The sequence below is a fragment of the Natator depressus genome, chromosome 18, assembly GCF_965152275.1.
Source record: "Natator depressus isolate rNatDep1 chromosome 18, rNatDep2.hap1, whole genome shotgun sequence".
NCBI classification, from domain to species: domain Eukaryota; kingdom Metazoa; phylum Chordata; order Testudines; family Cheloniidae; genus Natator; species Natator depressus.
In genome coordinates this window covers 8,351,443-8,367,735 of record NC_134251.1, presented here as the reverse complement: position 1 = coordinate 8,367,735, position 16,293 = coordinate 8,351,443, and the positions used below count along the sequence as shown (strand labels likewise).

General features: G+C 40.9%; 1 protein-coding gene across 2 annotated transcripts in view; it reads left to right on the top strand.

Annotated features, from left to right (window-relative positions):
* Positions 1–471: 471 nt before the first annotated feature.
* The window catches only part of IFFO2 (intermediate filament family orphan 2), a 51,930-nt gene continuing 36,108 nt past the window's right edge, over positions 472–16,293 (top strand). The window contains exon 1 of one of the 2 annotated variants that reach the window (XM_074933905.1): positions 472–1,091. In XM_074933905.1, coding sequence (XP_074790006.1) covers positions 472–1,091 — 620 coding nt within the window. The remainder of the gene's footprint in view (positions 1,092–16,293) is intronic. The other variant, XM_074933906.1, reaches the window with a different exon arrangement.

Here is a 16,293-nt window from a genome sequence, read left to right as displayed (position 1 = left end):
GGGCGGGGCCTGCGGGGCAGAAGAGGGAGGGGGCGGGGCCACGGTGGGGAGGGGGCGGGGCCGCGCCTGCCGCCGCTCGCGGAGGCGGGGGGGCGTGGCCCGCGCGGCGGCCCGTGCCGAGTCCCGCCCCGCGTCGCCGGTTTCAGTCAGTCACTCAGCGGCCGGGCAGCAGCGCTGGATGCGGCAGTGGCGGCTGGCGCAGGAGCGAGCGAGCTAGCAGCCGAGGCCGGGCGCCCCTATCGCTTGGAGACGCCCGGACTGCGGGAGGGACGCGATCCTGGGCCGCCTTTTTTTTTTTTTAACCTCAGAAATAGTCTCCCCTCGCTCCCCCCCACCCCTCGTTTAACCGCCACTTCCGGTTGAATCCCCCCCGCCCCCCTCTCGAGCCGGGTACATACCCGCCCCCGCTGCTGACAGGATCCCAGTCCCCGTCGCTCCCCCTCCCTGCTGCGAGGGCTCCCGGCCGGGAGGATGATGAACTCGCTCCTCTTCGGGGAGATGGCCCGCGCCTTCTCCGCCGGCCAGGCCCCCGGCGCCTTGGGCCCCGGCAGCCCCGCCGCTGCCTCGCCGCCGGTGACCACGGCGCTGCGGAACGACCTGGGCTCCAACATCCACCTGCTGAAGGGGCTGAACGTGCGGTTCCGCTGCTTCCTGGCCAAGGTGCACGAGCTGGAGCGGCGCAACCGGCTGCTGGAGAAGCAGCTGCAGGCGCAGCAGAGCGAGCGCGACCGCCGCTTCCGCTACAAGACCTTCTCCCGGGACCAGGCCGTGCAGACGGACTCGGGGCCCCCGGCTCCCGGGCAGGGCGCCCGGCCGGCCGGCCCCGCCGCCCGGCCGGCCGGCCCCGCCGCGGCTGCTGCTGCGGCCGCCGCCCCGCCGCAGCCCTACGGCCGCCTGCCTGGCACCATCTGGAGCTACACCCAGGTGCGCCGCACCGGCGGGGGCGGCCTGGAGACCCTGCAGGGGCCCGGCGTCTCCTGGGTCCATCCGGACGGCGTGGGGGTGCAGATCGACACCATCACCCCCGAGATCCGGGCCCTCTACAACGTGCTGGCCAAAGTCAAGCGAGAGAGGGACGAGTACAAGAGAAAGTGAGTGCTGGGGTGGGGGGAGGCCTGAGATGAGCATCGCAGGGAGGAGGTGAAGTCGGGCAGTGTGTGGCTCCCACGTCCAACTCGCTTGTTTGTATTGCATGGGGGAGTTGAAGGAAGGAGAGGGTTTGGGGGACCCCTCGGGGCAGCCGTCCAAGGGTGAGGAAGGGACAGCTAGGCTGGGGAATCTGAGACCCAGGCGGGAACGTGGCTTCCCTTCCCCCAGACTTCCTGTCTATGGAGAGAGGAGGCCGATGGATTTGGAAAACTTGGGGGACCCTCCTCGAGAGAGTTTGCCCCTCCCACCAACCTGGTTGATTTTTCCTGGGGTAGGATGGGTGGTATTCGGAAAACCTGGAGGCCCTTTGGTGGTTGAAGGCCCACTTTCAAGCTTTCTGTGTGTTCCTGGAGCATTGCAAGCTTAACAGATTTTTTTTTTTTTTTAAACCCGTCCTTGGAGAGGGAACCGATCTACTATTAATGTTTGTTTACATAATTAGCCCTAAATTTAGCTTGGGAGATGAGAACGGGTTAATCCCTTTCATAGTCAATTTCACTTTCTGGCTCTTGTGACTTAGCTCAGTGCTGCAATATTTGGGTTGCAAACACTGCAGGGAAAGGTTTGCATCCAAAGAAAAGCTGCTTCATTGAACTGTTAAAAAAAACAAAACAAAACAAAACACCAAACACATACATCTTGAAAAATTTAAATTCATCTTACATTTTTGTTAAGCCTTGGGAGATTTTTACGCAAAATTAAACATTTCTAAATACACTAGACATACAGAGTCAGGTCTATGTGTGCTGAGGGTGGGAGGCCAGTAAAAGTCGGTAGCTGGGATCCTGGAGACAGATTTCTATATGCAGTGGGTGCCCAGGGCATCCTGAAGGACAGACTTGGGCAACCACTGCTAAATTCGGTTGCCTTTTGGTTTAAATGGGGTCTGTCTCTGGCAGTTTTGGTTTTGTAGGAGGGCAAATTCAGACAACCCTTTTGTGAGACAGACAGGGTCTTGGCCATGTGGCATACAGCACATTCTGATTGCAATGCTCTGCATGGATGAGAACATTGTGTTCCTTTATAAGCTGTTAGTTTGTCACATTTATGATGATGTCCTTGCAAATTACATGTCTAAAAAAATCTTAACACTGGGGAGGTGTATGATACATGAATGTATCTTTTGGGGTTGCTCTAGTTTGTCCATGTGTGTCATGTTGAATAAACTATTGAAGCTGGAAAATGGCTAAATTAATATATTTCCTCTATTTTAAATTTGTTGGCTTAAATTGGAAACCATGCAGTAAAATCACTTGTAGATGTGACAGATGGAAACTTTCTTTGGCTACTTTTAAAAATACCCTTCCACTCCTGATATTTCCTTGCATCTAGCTGTGTGAACCATGAAAATAAGATAATCTGGGAAATCCCAGTTCCAACTGGTTTCTACTGTTAAGTGGCTTTCAGTAGTATGACTTCTGTGGGGTGGGAACTCAAATGTAATGCTGAAAACTAGTTGATGGCTTTTATTCCAGGGACATCTCTCATTTGGCAAGGCAACTTTTTTTTCCTTTAAGGGCTCATATCTGAGTAACCCAGTCTTATCTATTTGATTCTCAACTCTCAGTAAATCGTACCAGTTATACTAGTTATGTGATGTGGATGTCTGTACACTATGAAACTACCCTCCTATTTGATAACACATTTTTAAACCGGGGTAATAGGCCTTTAGAAATGTCAGTGGGAGCTTAGTGCTCTGACAGGAGTTGATGTCAAAATGTGATCTGATTAAAGGAAAGTTGGGGTGTATTTTTTGTCTGCAATAGTAGGCACATTATGCCATCGGCTTATTTTGTTTTCATTCTCTATACTAAGATGGGTGGTGACACTTGGGGGAATATGTATTCAGCCTTGTTTCATTTAAGAAAGTTATCTCTAAGGTGCCACTAGTACTCCTTTTCTTTATCCCTAGGATGTGGGTCGTGTCATCAGTGACTAGTACTACTTTTCTTTTTTTAAATAGATGAACTGTGCTTTCTTCTGGAGGAAAAGGCTAAGGTATAGTCTGTGCACAGATTTGCACTGCTTTAACTTTGTGTTTAGAAATTGATGAAGTTAAAAAGATACAACCCCTAGTGTGGATGCAGCAATACTCGTATAAAAGTGCTTATACCAGTATAGCTGCTTTTGGTCTAATCACCTTTATACCAGTATAACTGCATCCACACTAGCGGGCCTTATTGCTTTAATTAGATCTGTTTCTAAACTGAGGCAGTTAACACAGTACAAAAATTGTGTAGATAAGTGCTAAGTGTGTATGATTGGGTTAACATCTTGAGTCCCCTTGGAAAGACTTGCATTTTTAATGTCTCCTTCAATATGGGTATGTCCATTACTAAGTAACTATTACAATTCTAGTTTGCCTTTCCTGACCCCCTCCCCCTTCCTTGTCTGTTTGTGCCCTGCACTAGTCAAACCTATACTTTATGTGACCTGGTCTTTGGAGTTGATTGTGTTTTTCTTGTGAGACATGTAGCAAATTTTGTGTGATTTAGAAAATATTTATGCTGTTTACTTGTTCATTCAGCTCTAGGAGTAATAATAGACTTCAGTTTTACTTTTTCATGCACTACCACAGTATGGAAATGCTTGCATTGCAAACACCATAGAGACTGCTTACTTCCCAAACAACTATCATTTTTTTTAATGAAAACACTTAGCATCATAGAAGTGTAGGACTGGAAGGGACCTCAAGAGGTCATTTGGTCCAGTCTCCTGCACTCAAGGCAGGGCTATTTAATAAAAAGCTAGCTGCCCAAATGGGTTAGAATCCTGGCCCCTCAGATTAAGAGCCTGATGCTCTGCTGACTGAGCTAGCTGTCATTGTCAACGCTTCTGTTGTGTGTGTTTTGTAAAATCACATTTTGGGTTTAAAGTACCTGATAGTGCCCCCTGATGACTGAATTACTCCTAGCACAGTGGTCTCCGAATAAAGAAGCCAGTGGGTTTTGTTTCTATCACTTTTGGAAAGAACATTGTCAGCAAAGAGTTAAACATGTGCATAAGTCTTGCTCTGCAAAGATGTAAGAGGAGTCTGGCTAGCTTGCTTACTGTTAACTTGGAAAACAGACCTGTGTGCAATACTTTTTCTCTTTTTTGAAAGGCTGCTATCTTGAGGTGGCAAGATGGAGAGTCATTACTTGGGTGCTCTAAACTACTGTTAGCAAACTTCAACTTCCTTGGAGGAAGAGAACTAATATAGTTACCAGATGTGTTACAGTGCTCTTAGATGCTTTCCTCTGAGGTCAAGATGGTAGATATCTTGAAAAGGGGTGTCTTGCGCCAATGGCAGTGGTTGGTTCTAAGCCTTTTTGAAGGGATCTGTTGTCTTACTGGCTGTAAGATACCGCTCTCCATGCAGAATGTGATTCTGAAAGTAGGATTCATTGTTTTAATACATTTGTATCCAAAGCAGTATATTTATGCTCTGGTGGGTGTGACCACCTAATCAGACAGGGCACAATTGTCAGACACTTCTTCCTTTGCAGAAGAACTGAATAGGTGGTGAATATGAATTTTGAGATTCAGAAATAAATTCACCTGCAGTTTTTATAGCATATTTGCCTTTCCAGTATGGAGTACATTGGAAAATCTATTTTGAAGTGACTTACTATTCATGTTATTGGTAAGATATTTAAGTTTGGTCCATGCTCTTTTTAATTTGGGGAGCTAATAATGCACTGGGGGATTTGTGATAATATGCTAATATTCAAGGGGAGAGCTTAAGCATAAGAACATGAGTGGTCATACAGGGTCAGACCAGTGGTGCATCTGGTCCAGTATCCTGTCTTCCGACAGTGGCCAATGCCAAATGCTTTAAAAGAAATGAACAGAACAGGGCAATCATCAAGTGATCCGTCCCCTGTCATCCACTCCTAGCATCTGAAAGCATGGGGTTGTGTCCCTGACCATCTTGGCTAATAGCCGTTGATGGACCTATCTTCCATGAATTTATCTAATTCTTTTTTGAATCCTGTTGTAGTTTTGGACTTCTCAACATCCCCTGGCAATGAATTCTACAGGCTGACTATCTGTTGTGTGAAGAAGTACTTCCTTATGTTTGTTTTTAAATCTGCTGCCTATTCATTTCACTGGGTGACTCCTGCTTCTTGTGTTCTGTGGAGGGGTAAATAACACTTCCCAGTTCACTTTCTCTACACCATTCATGATTTTATAGTCCTCTATCATATCCTCTCATTTTCTAAGATGAACAATCCCGGTCTTTTTAATTCCTCCTCAGATGAAGCTGTTCCATATCCCTAATCACTTTAGAGTGGTAGTAGCCGTGTTAGTCTGTATCAGCAAAAACAACAAGGAGTCCTTGTGGCACCTTAGAGACTAACAAATTTGTCTGGGCATAAATTCTAGCCCACGAAAGCTTATGCCCAAATAAATTTGTTAGTCTGTAAGGTGCCACAAGGACTCCTTGTTGTTTTTGCTAATCATTTTAGTTGCCTTTCTCTGCATCTTTTCCAGTTCTAATATATCTTTTTTTTGAGGTGGGGTGACCAGAACTGCACCCGGTATTCAAGGTGTGAGCATTATATTTGCAGTCTTATCTATGCCTTTCCTAGCGGTTCCTAACATTCGGTTACCTTTTTTGACTGCCGCTGCACATTAAATGACTGTATTCAGAGAACTATCCACGATGACTCCAAGAACTTTCTTGAGTGGTAACAGCTAATTTAGACGCTATCATTTTGTAAGTATAGCTGGGATTATGTTTTCCGTGTGCATTACTTCACACTTATTAAAGTTCTGCCATTTTGTTGCCCAGTCACCTTGCTTCTGAAAATTCTCAAGAAGAGATTGTGAAGGAACAACAATAAGGTTGTAAAACATATTTTCTGGTGGTCTTCCTTTTTTACCACAAAACAAGGAAAATTAATCCTACTGATAAATACTTTTTACAATTGCCACTTAGAAATGTGTATCAGCCCTTAAGTATACATCTTATAGGAAAACATACCGATACCAAGATGTGTGACAGATGACTACATTACTGAGTTGTGCAAATACCATTGCTGGTAGTGTGTGTTGGTTTGTTTTTTTTGTTACACAATGGTTATACAGTCTCTGTACCAAGCAACCAATTCACATAAGGCTTCTGAGTCTTGTTGACAAAAATATTGTCCCCTGTTGAAATAGTTGCAATAAGCTCCATGACTGGATTGCAAAGTGTGGCGAGCACAATTTCCTCTTGAATGTCAACATCTTGTAGTTGATGTGTAGCCTGTTTAATGCTAGTAGGAAAAAATCATGTTCAGAATTAATTTTTTTTAAATTAAAACTTCCTTCTGCACAAATATGAAAATCACGCCGTAGTCACAAGCTGAAAAGCACAGCAGTCAGATTGAGAGCAGCTTTTGGTAAAGAGGAGGTAACTGTCTAAAAATCTGAAGGTCATCAAAGATTTTTTTATCAGAAGAGGTTCCACAAGCAAATTTTAAAATTACAAACGGCTTCCCTCTAACAACAGACTGCTTAATTCCCCACGCCTTTTTTCCACCCATGAAAGTCTAGATTTTCTTGGAACTGCAGCAGCAGCTTATTATGATATAATGTTGAAACATATATAACCTTTGGCTAATATTTTATGGTCAATAGAATGTTGTGATTTTGTTTTTAAAATTACAAATGTGAGTAAAGTCTGGAGCAGATATGAGCAAAAGTTCCCATGAGGAACCAGCTGACTAAGAAACAGGCTGTGTAGAACTAATTTCCCTCCCCCTCTACTATTTTATTCAAGGATACATGAAAACAGCCGCTTCATTAAAATTTTTCTGTTTCTCTTTATCACTCTGAATTATTAATTTCTGGATAATTATTAAAAGTAGCTTCTGATTCTAGATCTGCTTACAAGTCCTTTGGTCAATTTTTGACATCTGGTAACAACACTTCACTGTTTTTAATTCCTTTTTTGTTGCTATTTGAAAGACCTATATGCAAGCAGGAGAAACTAAGTACACAGGGAAACTTAGGTTAACTGTATACAAAGTAAGTAAACCAGAGAATCACTTTTCCAATCTTTCAGTAGGTGTTATCTTAAATGTTACTTCTAAAAGTTAGAAATAAAACAGTGTTCATGCATGTGTCCTTTGTCATAGGAAGAAAAACTTAGGAGATGTGAGAAGAAAAAAATCTTCAACATTTTCTTTGACAGACAGTGAATTTGTAGATGTTATATAAATGTGAATTTTTAAATTGGATCAATGCAGCATTTTGCATATGTATAACCATTTGCCTGGTTACCCAAAGGATGATCAGCAGGTTTAATTGCAGTGATAAGACTGCTATAGAACTAAAAGGGAGTTCTGGCTTCTCTGATCAGTATAGCTTATTATAAGAAGAATCCTGTTTCAGAAGAATGGTTAATGATGCAAAACTGTAAACAATATTGTCATAGTTCAGTCTAGTTATCGTGTTACATAATCGCCTTATTAGTTTGTTAACAATTTAGGATTCTTGTTAGGTTTTAGCAAGTGAAGTAGTGTAGCTGGGATCTAATCAATGCCATTCAAAGAGATGAGCTTAACCACATACCCACACATTGAAATGCATTCTCCTGGACTGTAGGAGAATGTTATGTCTGTCTTGACTATTTGAAGAGGCAGCGTTATAAATCAAGGTTAAACATAAGAGGGTGACACCCCAGTTTATGAAATATACCGAAATGTGCACTGCATGGAATTTGGTTTCTAATATGCTATTCAAGACAAAAATGCACACGTTAAGATTGGTTTTTTTTTGTTTTTTTTTTTTTTTATTTTGAGGTAGGTAACGGTTCAGGTTCTCACCTTTTTAAGCTCTGAGGGGGGTGTGTGTAGCTCTCCCATTAAGATCTGGGAGCACTGTGACTGTCCAAATATTCCTGTGTGTGGCCAACAAAAGTCTGAGTTTGTGAAAACCTTCCTGCAGTCATTCCATATTCTTCTCTCTGAATAGCTTTTAAAAATAAAAAAAACAATCTCTGCAAGAGACCTGCTGATTAGTTTGTCCAGAGCTTTAGTTTGAACACTTGAATGGATTATATTTTATGGGTTTAAAATTGTTTTTAATTGGTTCAGATATTTAGAATCTACCAGATATTGAGGGTTTTTTTTTTTTCTTGTAGCAGTTGAAAGAAACTTAACAGTTGAGCTGGAAATAGTTGTTTTTCCTCAGGATGGTCTTTTCATTTTGAAGATTAATAAAGTCTGGTTGAAGAACAAGAGATTATCTCAAATTTGCTGCAGCTGGATAGATTTCCATTGTCAAAGGCAAAGCATGTCAAAACTAACTAGATCTGTTTTTTTTAAAGGAACTTAATAAAATTTTGCTTAGGACAAACTCTGTAGGAATGTCTAACTTTAATGTCTAAACTTTTAACTTAATCAATGGTAATAAGATGCAAATGTTTTTTATTGGGTCCCCATGTATTAAAACATGACTTCTGAGGTGAACAGAAGAATTTCTTCAGGGTACTAGATTTTTCTCCCCTCCATGTTTCAGTTTGTTACAGAGCTAGTAATGCTTTCTACCTGTAAATTAATGTACTGCCCTCTAATTCGTAATTCCAGTATATTTCTGCTCTCCTTTTTACAGTTTAAAAGGGCCAGTTGGCTTTTCAGTAAAAGTGCTTAGTAGAGATTTCGTTACGAGTTGGACAAACCAAATTCAGATACTTCTCACCTACCCTTGTTGAAGGAAAATTCTGAAGTAAATGCTTATGCTTCTGAAATTGAATGTTAGTGTTAAAGGAATTCTAGCTGTTAACAGCAAGAGAAAATTTCTGCTTGAGGAAGGGAGAAAATTATCTGATGCCAAAAACAATAGCTGTGCTACAGAATATATCATTACTAGGAATTAGAGAAGCAGGTTTTTTTGGCTCCATAACGCTGTCTTTTGTTACTTAGACCAGTGATTTTCAGCCTTTTTTTCATTTGCAGACCCCTAAACAAATTTAAATGGACCCTCAAGGGTCTGCGGATTGAAAACCACTGACTTAGACTTTTTGTAGTCTGGGTGTAAGAAATGTATTTGTCTCTGAATTGTGCTACTGTGCTATCCTTAATGTTGATGATGCATCTTTGTCCAGTGTTTGTGATTAACATGATTTTGGGAAAAATCCATATCAAATCTTTCAGATTCTGAATTCTAATACAAGTAGAAACTAGAGTAATTGGCCAAGGAGTGAGGGCTCTCATGCTTTTGGGAAGAAGGCAAAGTACTCTTTCCCCTTCAGTCCTCCCTTATATACATTGCAGCAGTGCCACGAAGACCCAGTCAGGATTGGGTCCCTTGCCCTGAAGAGTTTACTCATGTCTTGTTTAAATTTGATTGTCCTCCCTCAAATAGTTTTACAGGAGTGACAGTAACAATACTATATGGTTACATAGGTTAACAGTGTGAACCACTTAATTCTGAATCACACTACTTAAAATTCCCTATTACATTGCAGCTTCTCTGTACCTCTTTGATGTTTGCACCCTTGAAAAAGTCATGCGGTTTGCGGTCCCCTTTATCTATTACCATTGGTTCTATTTTTTATTATTATTTATTTTAAGTGTAAGCTAGCTCTACAACTCAGATAACTGTCCCTTCCCTGGGGTGTCTGTCCCATAAAGGGATAGGAGGCAATAGGGGTTCCAGAGTTCTCCACTCTTTGTTGCTGTTGAGTGGGTCCCTGCAGCTGTCAAGGTGCAAAAAAGAAAAGTCAATTGATGGAGCATATGCGTGGGCACTATGGTCTGGGGTTATGGAGGTGCTCTCTAGAGTCCTTGTTTACATCATGGGGTAGTTCTGCCCCTGGGAGATGAAAGGGGTACCTCCCTTCAACAGAGCCAGCTGGTGAGGTGTGGCAGCGGGGTATTGTTCCATAGAAGGGGTTCTTCCCTCACCATGATGACCCCCTCAGAGGAAGTGGACAAGGAAAGTTCTAGCTGAGCTCCACACTGGTGCTTGGCTCCCATTCTCCCTATTAATGAGGTGCTTTGAGCTTTTTGGAGCTGTGCTTTCCCTGTCACCCCATGAACCTAAGGCAGGGGTGGACCTTCTAAGCCTCTGGAATGGAGGGAATCCCTCTTATATTCTGGTTAGGGTGGTTGAGGAAGACTTCCATGCCTTTCAAAGGATGGCTACGTCCATGGAAAATACTGCAGTACTTGTCCTCTAATTTATAGCTTTTAATACACCTTTTCAATATTTTGTGAATCCATATGAAAGTAAGCTCAGGTCTTCCAAAAGCTGAAAAACCAGATTCTGAAATACACTTGATAGAGCAAAAACAAGCTCTTTTAAAAATCTTAAACCCAAATTGTCTCTGAAGACATGTGCAATTTAGGAGTCAAGCAAAAACAAACCCAGGAACAAGATATTTCTAGCTATTCATTATGTATAATCATAGGCTTAAATTGCTGTATAGTAATGCATTTCAAGTGCTTGGCTTTCTGTAACTAAGGAAAGAATGGGACTGGTGCAGCTGCTTTTTTGTGGTTCAGATTTTTGTGGTGATGCTCTGCCAGGATTTTGAATTGGCTTCTTGCATATGTGTTTTTTTTTTTTTTTTTTGTCCTGTTGACTGCTTTCTGATATCTTCTCAGGGTTCTGTTTTTAAAGCTTTTGTGTGTGTATTTGTGTGTCTAGACAACACTAAATTCAAAGGGGTGGAGAAACCATTTTTTTCTATTAGTACAAGAATTGGAGATATTTATTATTACCCATTGGGTTAAAATCTTAAACTAAATTAAGTGTGCTAAAATGGGGGCCATTAACTGAAGCCATTTGCAGCTTGGAATTCCATTAAAGTTTTCCCCCAGACATGCCTCCTTTGCTTAGTAAAAGGTTATCTAACACTGTCCTGTGAACTTAGTTTGTAGTAACAAACAGATCAGCCAGCTTCAACTGGGATTTGGCTCAGTAAGCAGGGCAAAGAACCAGCATATCCATAGGCTATGCTTGTAACAGTCAGTTCTCAAACTAACTCAAACAGTCAGTTCTCAAACAAATGCTCTGATAGGAGGGGGAGAAAAGTATCTGTCACTCAAATCCCCACTCTTACATGCTATATATATATTAATTCTTAAGATTTTTAGCATCAAGTCTCATCCTCTTCTGTCTCTCACAATTTGTATAGAAACCTCTTTATTTTTGACTTATGAAGTTTAAGGAAAAATTCTTTTTAACCGCAGTTTTGGTTAGCAGAACAATGTAAGATTATAATAATGTATGGTGGCATGTCGGATGAGCACATGGCAGTAGAGTTCAGATATATTGTGAAAACTGTCTTGTTTGGGATCCATGAGTGAAAGTGATTGGCTAGTGGCCAGAAATCGGTATTCATGTCAGCTCTGGAGAAGTGCTGTAGGAAGGAGTGTGGGGCTTCTTCCCAAAATGAAGGGAGGGATAATGCTTTGGCTGCTTTTCAAACTGAACTTTATACAAGTTTTCTTATTGCACCTGGCTCTGTCCTCAAATGCCAGTGTCTAGAAATCCAGCGGTTTATCAGATTTTTAGCTCTTTTATGCATCCACATGTTCAGAATTGGTGTGCAAGCAGATAGAATCTTCTGGAATGTAGTTGTGTTGGAGGAACAGATATGCTGCTTTCTGCCATGCAGACTGGAGTCTTCAGTAGCAAGACCGTCCAATTTGAAACTGTTTTTCACAATCATGACATTAATATGGCATCTGGTTAAAATAATTTTAATAAAACTACTCTCCTATCTGGCTGTAATATTGAAAATGTGTTTAAATCTCTCTCTTTGCCTTGTATGTATTCATTGAGTTGTTGATCCATATACAAAACATTACATCAGTCCTGCCCCTGGGTTTACTTCAAGAACATAGAGAGGCTAGAAAGAATGGTGCTCTGTGCCCATTAATGATGTTTCCAGCTTGTTAGTGACCACAGAACTGCAATCTAGTTGAATTGTTACTGTGTGAAGTTGAATCACAGATGATGCATGTCTTGAGTCTTTTTGTTTGGGCACTTCCATCCCTGCATAATTCATAACCACATGACTGACGATGACTGGACACAGAACTCTGAAACATCCTGCTGGAGTTCACGTATCCAACTCGCACCAGAGATCACTGCTTGGAAAAGGGTTCAAACTAACACAATCTAGTGAAGGAAAATTAGTTGCATCTGTTTAAAGTTTGATGAACTAGAGCTTGAAAATAAGCATTTGGGTTTGGATCAGACTTCTGGTTGGATTGATGAAACCCAGTACTCTTTTGTGCATTACAGTTCTCTCCAAATGCACCCAGTCCTTCCAGCCTTGGCTTCTATCATCCTGGAAGTTTCCAAGGTATACTGTCTTAATAAAGGGGCCAGTTACATGGGATCTAACACACTGTTTGCATCATTACTGTTCGTAATGTGGTTCCAAATTTAGTTCATCTTTAATCTGATGGAATGTCAGTGGAGTTCCTTTGGATATGTATTAAAATTATAACTGAAAGCAAATCTTGGCATTATGGACAATCTGAAAAATGTAATTTAATTTTCTCTTTGGATGCTATACAGACAAGATAAATAATTTTGTGGTTTCCCGATTTAAATTGTTTCACAGATAGGAGTTCAACGTGCAGAGTTGTTGTAAACTATCAGATAGAAACATAACTTGGGATGCAGCTAGCCCCAGTATTTTGTAAAATGCAAGTTATATGTAGATGCTCGTTGCATTAGCATAGAATAGTTTTCATTAAGATTTTTAATGTACATTGTTTATATTCATAACTGAAGGTTAACATTGGTTCTTACATCTGAAGTATCATTAAAATAGAAGTTGGATCCAAGACAATTTCATCCACCACAGGGCTTATGTTAAACTCAAAACAGGCATGCAGCTATTACAAATAGGGCGTTAATTGTTTAAATTGTCTTTTAAAATATTCAGGATCTCCTGTTCCTTTTTTTTAAAAAGAGGAAATAATTGTCTTCTCCGTAACAGGTGTTAAATCACCTGCTCAATTCTGTTCTCAGCTATAGATGCCAAATCTTGGGAAATCAAATTCAGTGCTTAGTATTTTTGATGATTGGCAACATAGTGTAATTCCAAAGAATCATATCTGTACATAGAAAAGGAGTATTGTGGCACCTTAGAGACTAACAAATTTATTTGAGCAAAGCTTTCGTGAGCTACAGCTCACTAACACAGCTGCTACTCTGATATCTGTACATGATATTGAGCAGTTTTTTCAAAAACTAACTGCTGGCACAAATGCAATCGCAAAAAGCTACTCATGTATGCAGAATCTCTTAATATTTTTTATTTGGGTGAGGGAGAGGAAGTATTGGCCAGTTGACAGTATCCTGGAGGAGTCAGGCAACCTGGGCTTTATTCTTGGTTCTGCTGCTGTCTGTGTGATAATGGGTAAGTCACTTAACTTCTCTCTGTTTCCTCATTTGTAGAATGGAGATAATGCTTAAAAGCACTTCTTATAAAAGAAGGTGAGATTCTTAAATGAAAAGCAGTTAAGTACAAGTATTATAATACACAGTAAAACATCCTTTCTGCTAATCTGTATTCTTATCCACAGTGCAACAGCTGCTAGCTGTCAGTGACTGTTGAGCTTTTGTTAAAGGGACACAGCTACACTGGAAGTTAAATCTCATTTTCAGGGATGCTGTTTGGGATTTGTCCTTTTGAAGAAGTATGTTTTGTGGCTGAAATAAGCTAGCTGTCTCCCTAATTAGTCCTGAAATGTAACAAACTCCCAATGGTAGTATCTTAATATGCAGATAACAAACATTCTGCTCTCGAAACTCCTCTGCTTCTCTTTCCTCTTTCTTGGTGCTGGATTACTCTATCCCTTTGCACAGTGTATTGTGGGAAGTTTTTAGTTAATAAATTCCATGTAGTTGTTGAAACTTGATACAGCCTCTTCCACCTTTTATTGTATTTAGTCAGTAAATACAAGATTATTTCCCTGAGATTCCAAGATCACCATGAGATATTGTAAGGGTAGACTATGTTACTCCTGCTGCTATGAAATAAGTACACATGTGCAGAATTAGCTGTATATTGGTATAACTGCTGTAGAGAGATTCACCTTTTCAGTTCTGGTTTCAAATCATAGACTATCAGGGTTGGAAGGGACCTCAGGAGTCATCTAGTCCAACCCCCTGCTCTAAGCAGGACCAATCCCCAGTTTCTGCCCCAGAAATCTAAATGGCCCCCTCAAGGATTGAACTCACAACCCTGGGTTTAGCAGGCCAATGCTCAAACCACTGAGCTATTCCTCCCCCCCCCAATGCACAATTCAGCTTTATTTCCAAGAAATGCATGAAGCATTTATTGTGTTACTCTCTTCCCCCGTTGCCCCAAACTGAGTAGCAGCTTTAACTGATTGAATAGGATTTATAAAGTAGGTGACAGAACCAGAACTACAAATACAGTCATGCTCTGTTCTAAGATATACCCTGGATAATGTAAAATTTAATTTTTTTCTTTGTTTTTGCGTTTACTATTTCCTTACCTCAACCTGGAAGCCTGCCTGCTTTACCAGCTATTCATGAGTCTCCTATACTGTTAGTGACACAAAATTGCAATGAGCAAACTGAGTGATTCTGGAGGATATCTTGCAAAATGATAGATTGGTGAGGAGGTAATTTATCATGTGAAGGAGATTTAGGCCCTTATTGTTCTGTAGAAAGTGTCAAGGTAGTATCCTGCTTCCCTGCCTGGGCTCTGTTGCTAATTTGCTTTTCAGGTACCTTCCTTGTAGTCCTCCAATTAGATTTCATATTGGAATGTAATATAATTTTAAAATAGGTTGTTTTTCATTATTGAGCATTGGAAGCCAGTCACTTCAAAGTGTGATGCCCATGTGCGCTTACTTGTAGTACTTTTTACATATTGGCACAGGCATTAGCTAATAGTCAGATATTTTATACCACTCCCTTTTGACTGCTTAATAGAAGTTTTTGTTTTTCCCTTCCACTGACTGAAGAAGCTAACATAGTCTTGACTTGTCTTACTGTTCCTTGCAAATTTTTTTGAATCGACATGCACGAATGTTGTCTGTCAATCATTTTGTTGTATCCATGCCCAAGCACTTTACAACAGTGATGGTACCAGTGTAATTTGAGATCCTAAAGCAAGTCTGCTACACAGCACCTAGCATTGTTGTGAGCAGTGTCTTTTAGATAACTTCCAAATGCAGGGCACTCAATTGAGGGAGAGTTAGGGGAATTGAATTATTGAAACTGCACTCTTAACCAAGATGTGGATAATAAACCTTTGTGAGATCCAGCAAAACAGATGTAGTCAAGCTAAATATCATCATCGCAGGTGGTACAACTAATGCTTTTGTAAAATACCTGGAGTTGGCAGTGAGGAGAATGTAACAAAAAGTTGTGTAGTGCTTTTCATCCTAGCATAACAGGGCCCAGGTGTCTTGGTATCTCAATTTGAACTATTGTCCATCAGAACTCCATACATCAAGATTAGCTGTCACAGAAACAATGACCTTTAGGATATCTCAGACTTGTGTGTGGGAAATGTTGAATTGGAATCAAATAAGATGCCGCTATAGCTTTTGTACATCCTTGAAGGAAGGAAGCGAGATAGCAAAGCATATTTAAATATTTAAAAACACAATATTTGTAGTGAAAGCAAAACCCTCTTATTTGGAGGTGACTGGATTATAAAGCACTAACTATCTTAATGGCTGTGAAGACTCTCTTCTCGGTTTTTATTCCTATAGTAAAAATTTTACTAGATTATGTTAATTTTACTAGATCAGACTCTTTAAACTACTATGCTTCCATTTGGTATTTGAGGAAGAGCCAAGATCTTTGAAAGTTTAACCTCCATGGACAAGTTGAGAGCTTAGAATGTTGAATTTCAAGGAAAATCAAACTTTAAAAAGCAAAAGTATTCTTGGGGCAGGTCATTAGTTTAGTTCTAGTCTAGGCTGATAGGAGCTGAAAATCTTATCTGATTGTGGTCTACTTAAGAGGACTGCTGAAAGACCGTTTCCTAGTGGGTATCTGCATAATAATGGAAGTGTAGATGTTCAAGTCACAACTTGACAACAAGATAAAACTGGACAGTCCCTACGTAAAAGAATAAATGGCCACAAATCGGACATCAGGAATGGTAACATACAAAAGCCAGTAGGAGAACACTTCAATCTTCCTGGAGATTCTGTAACA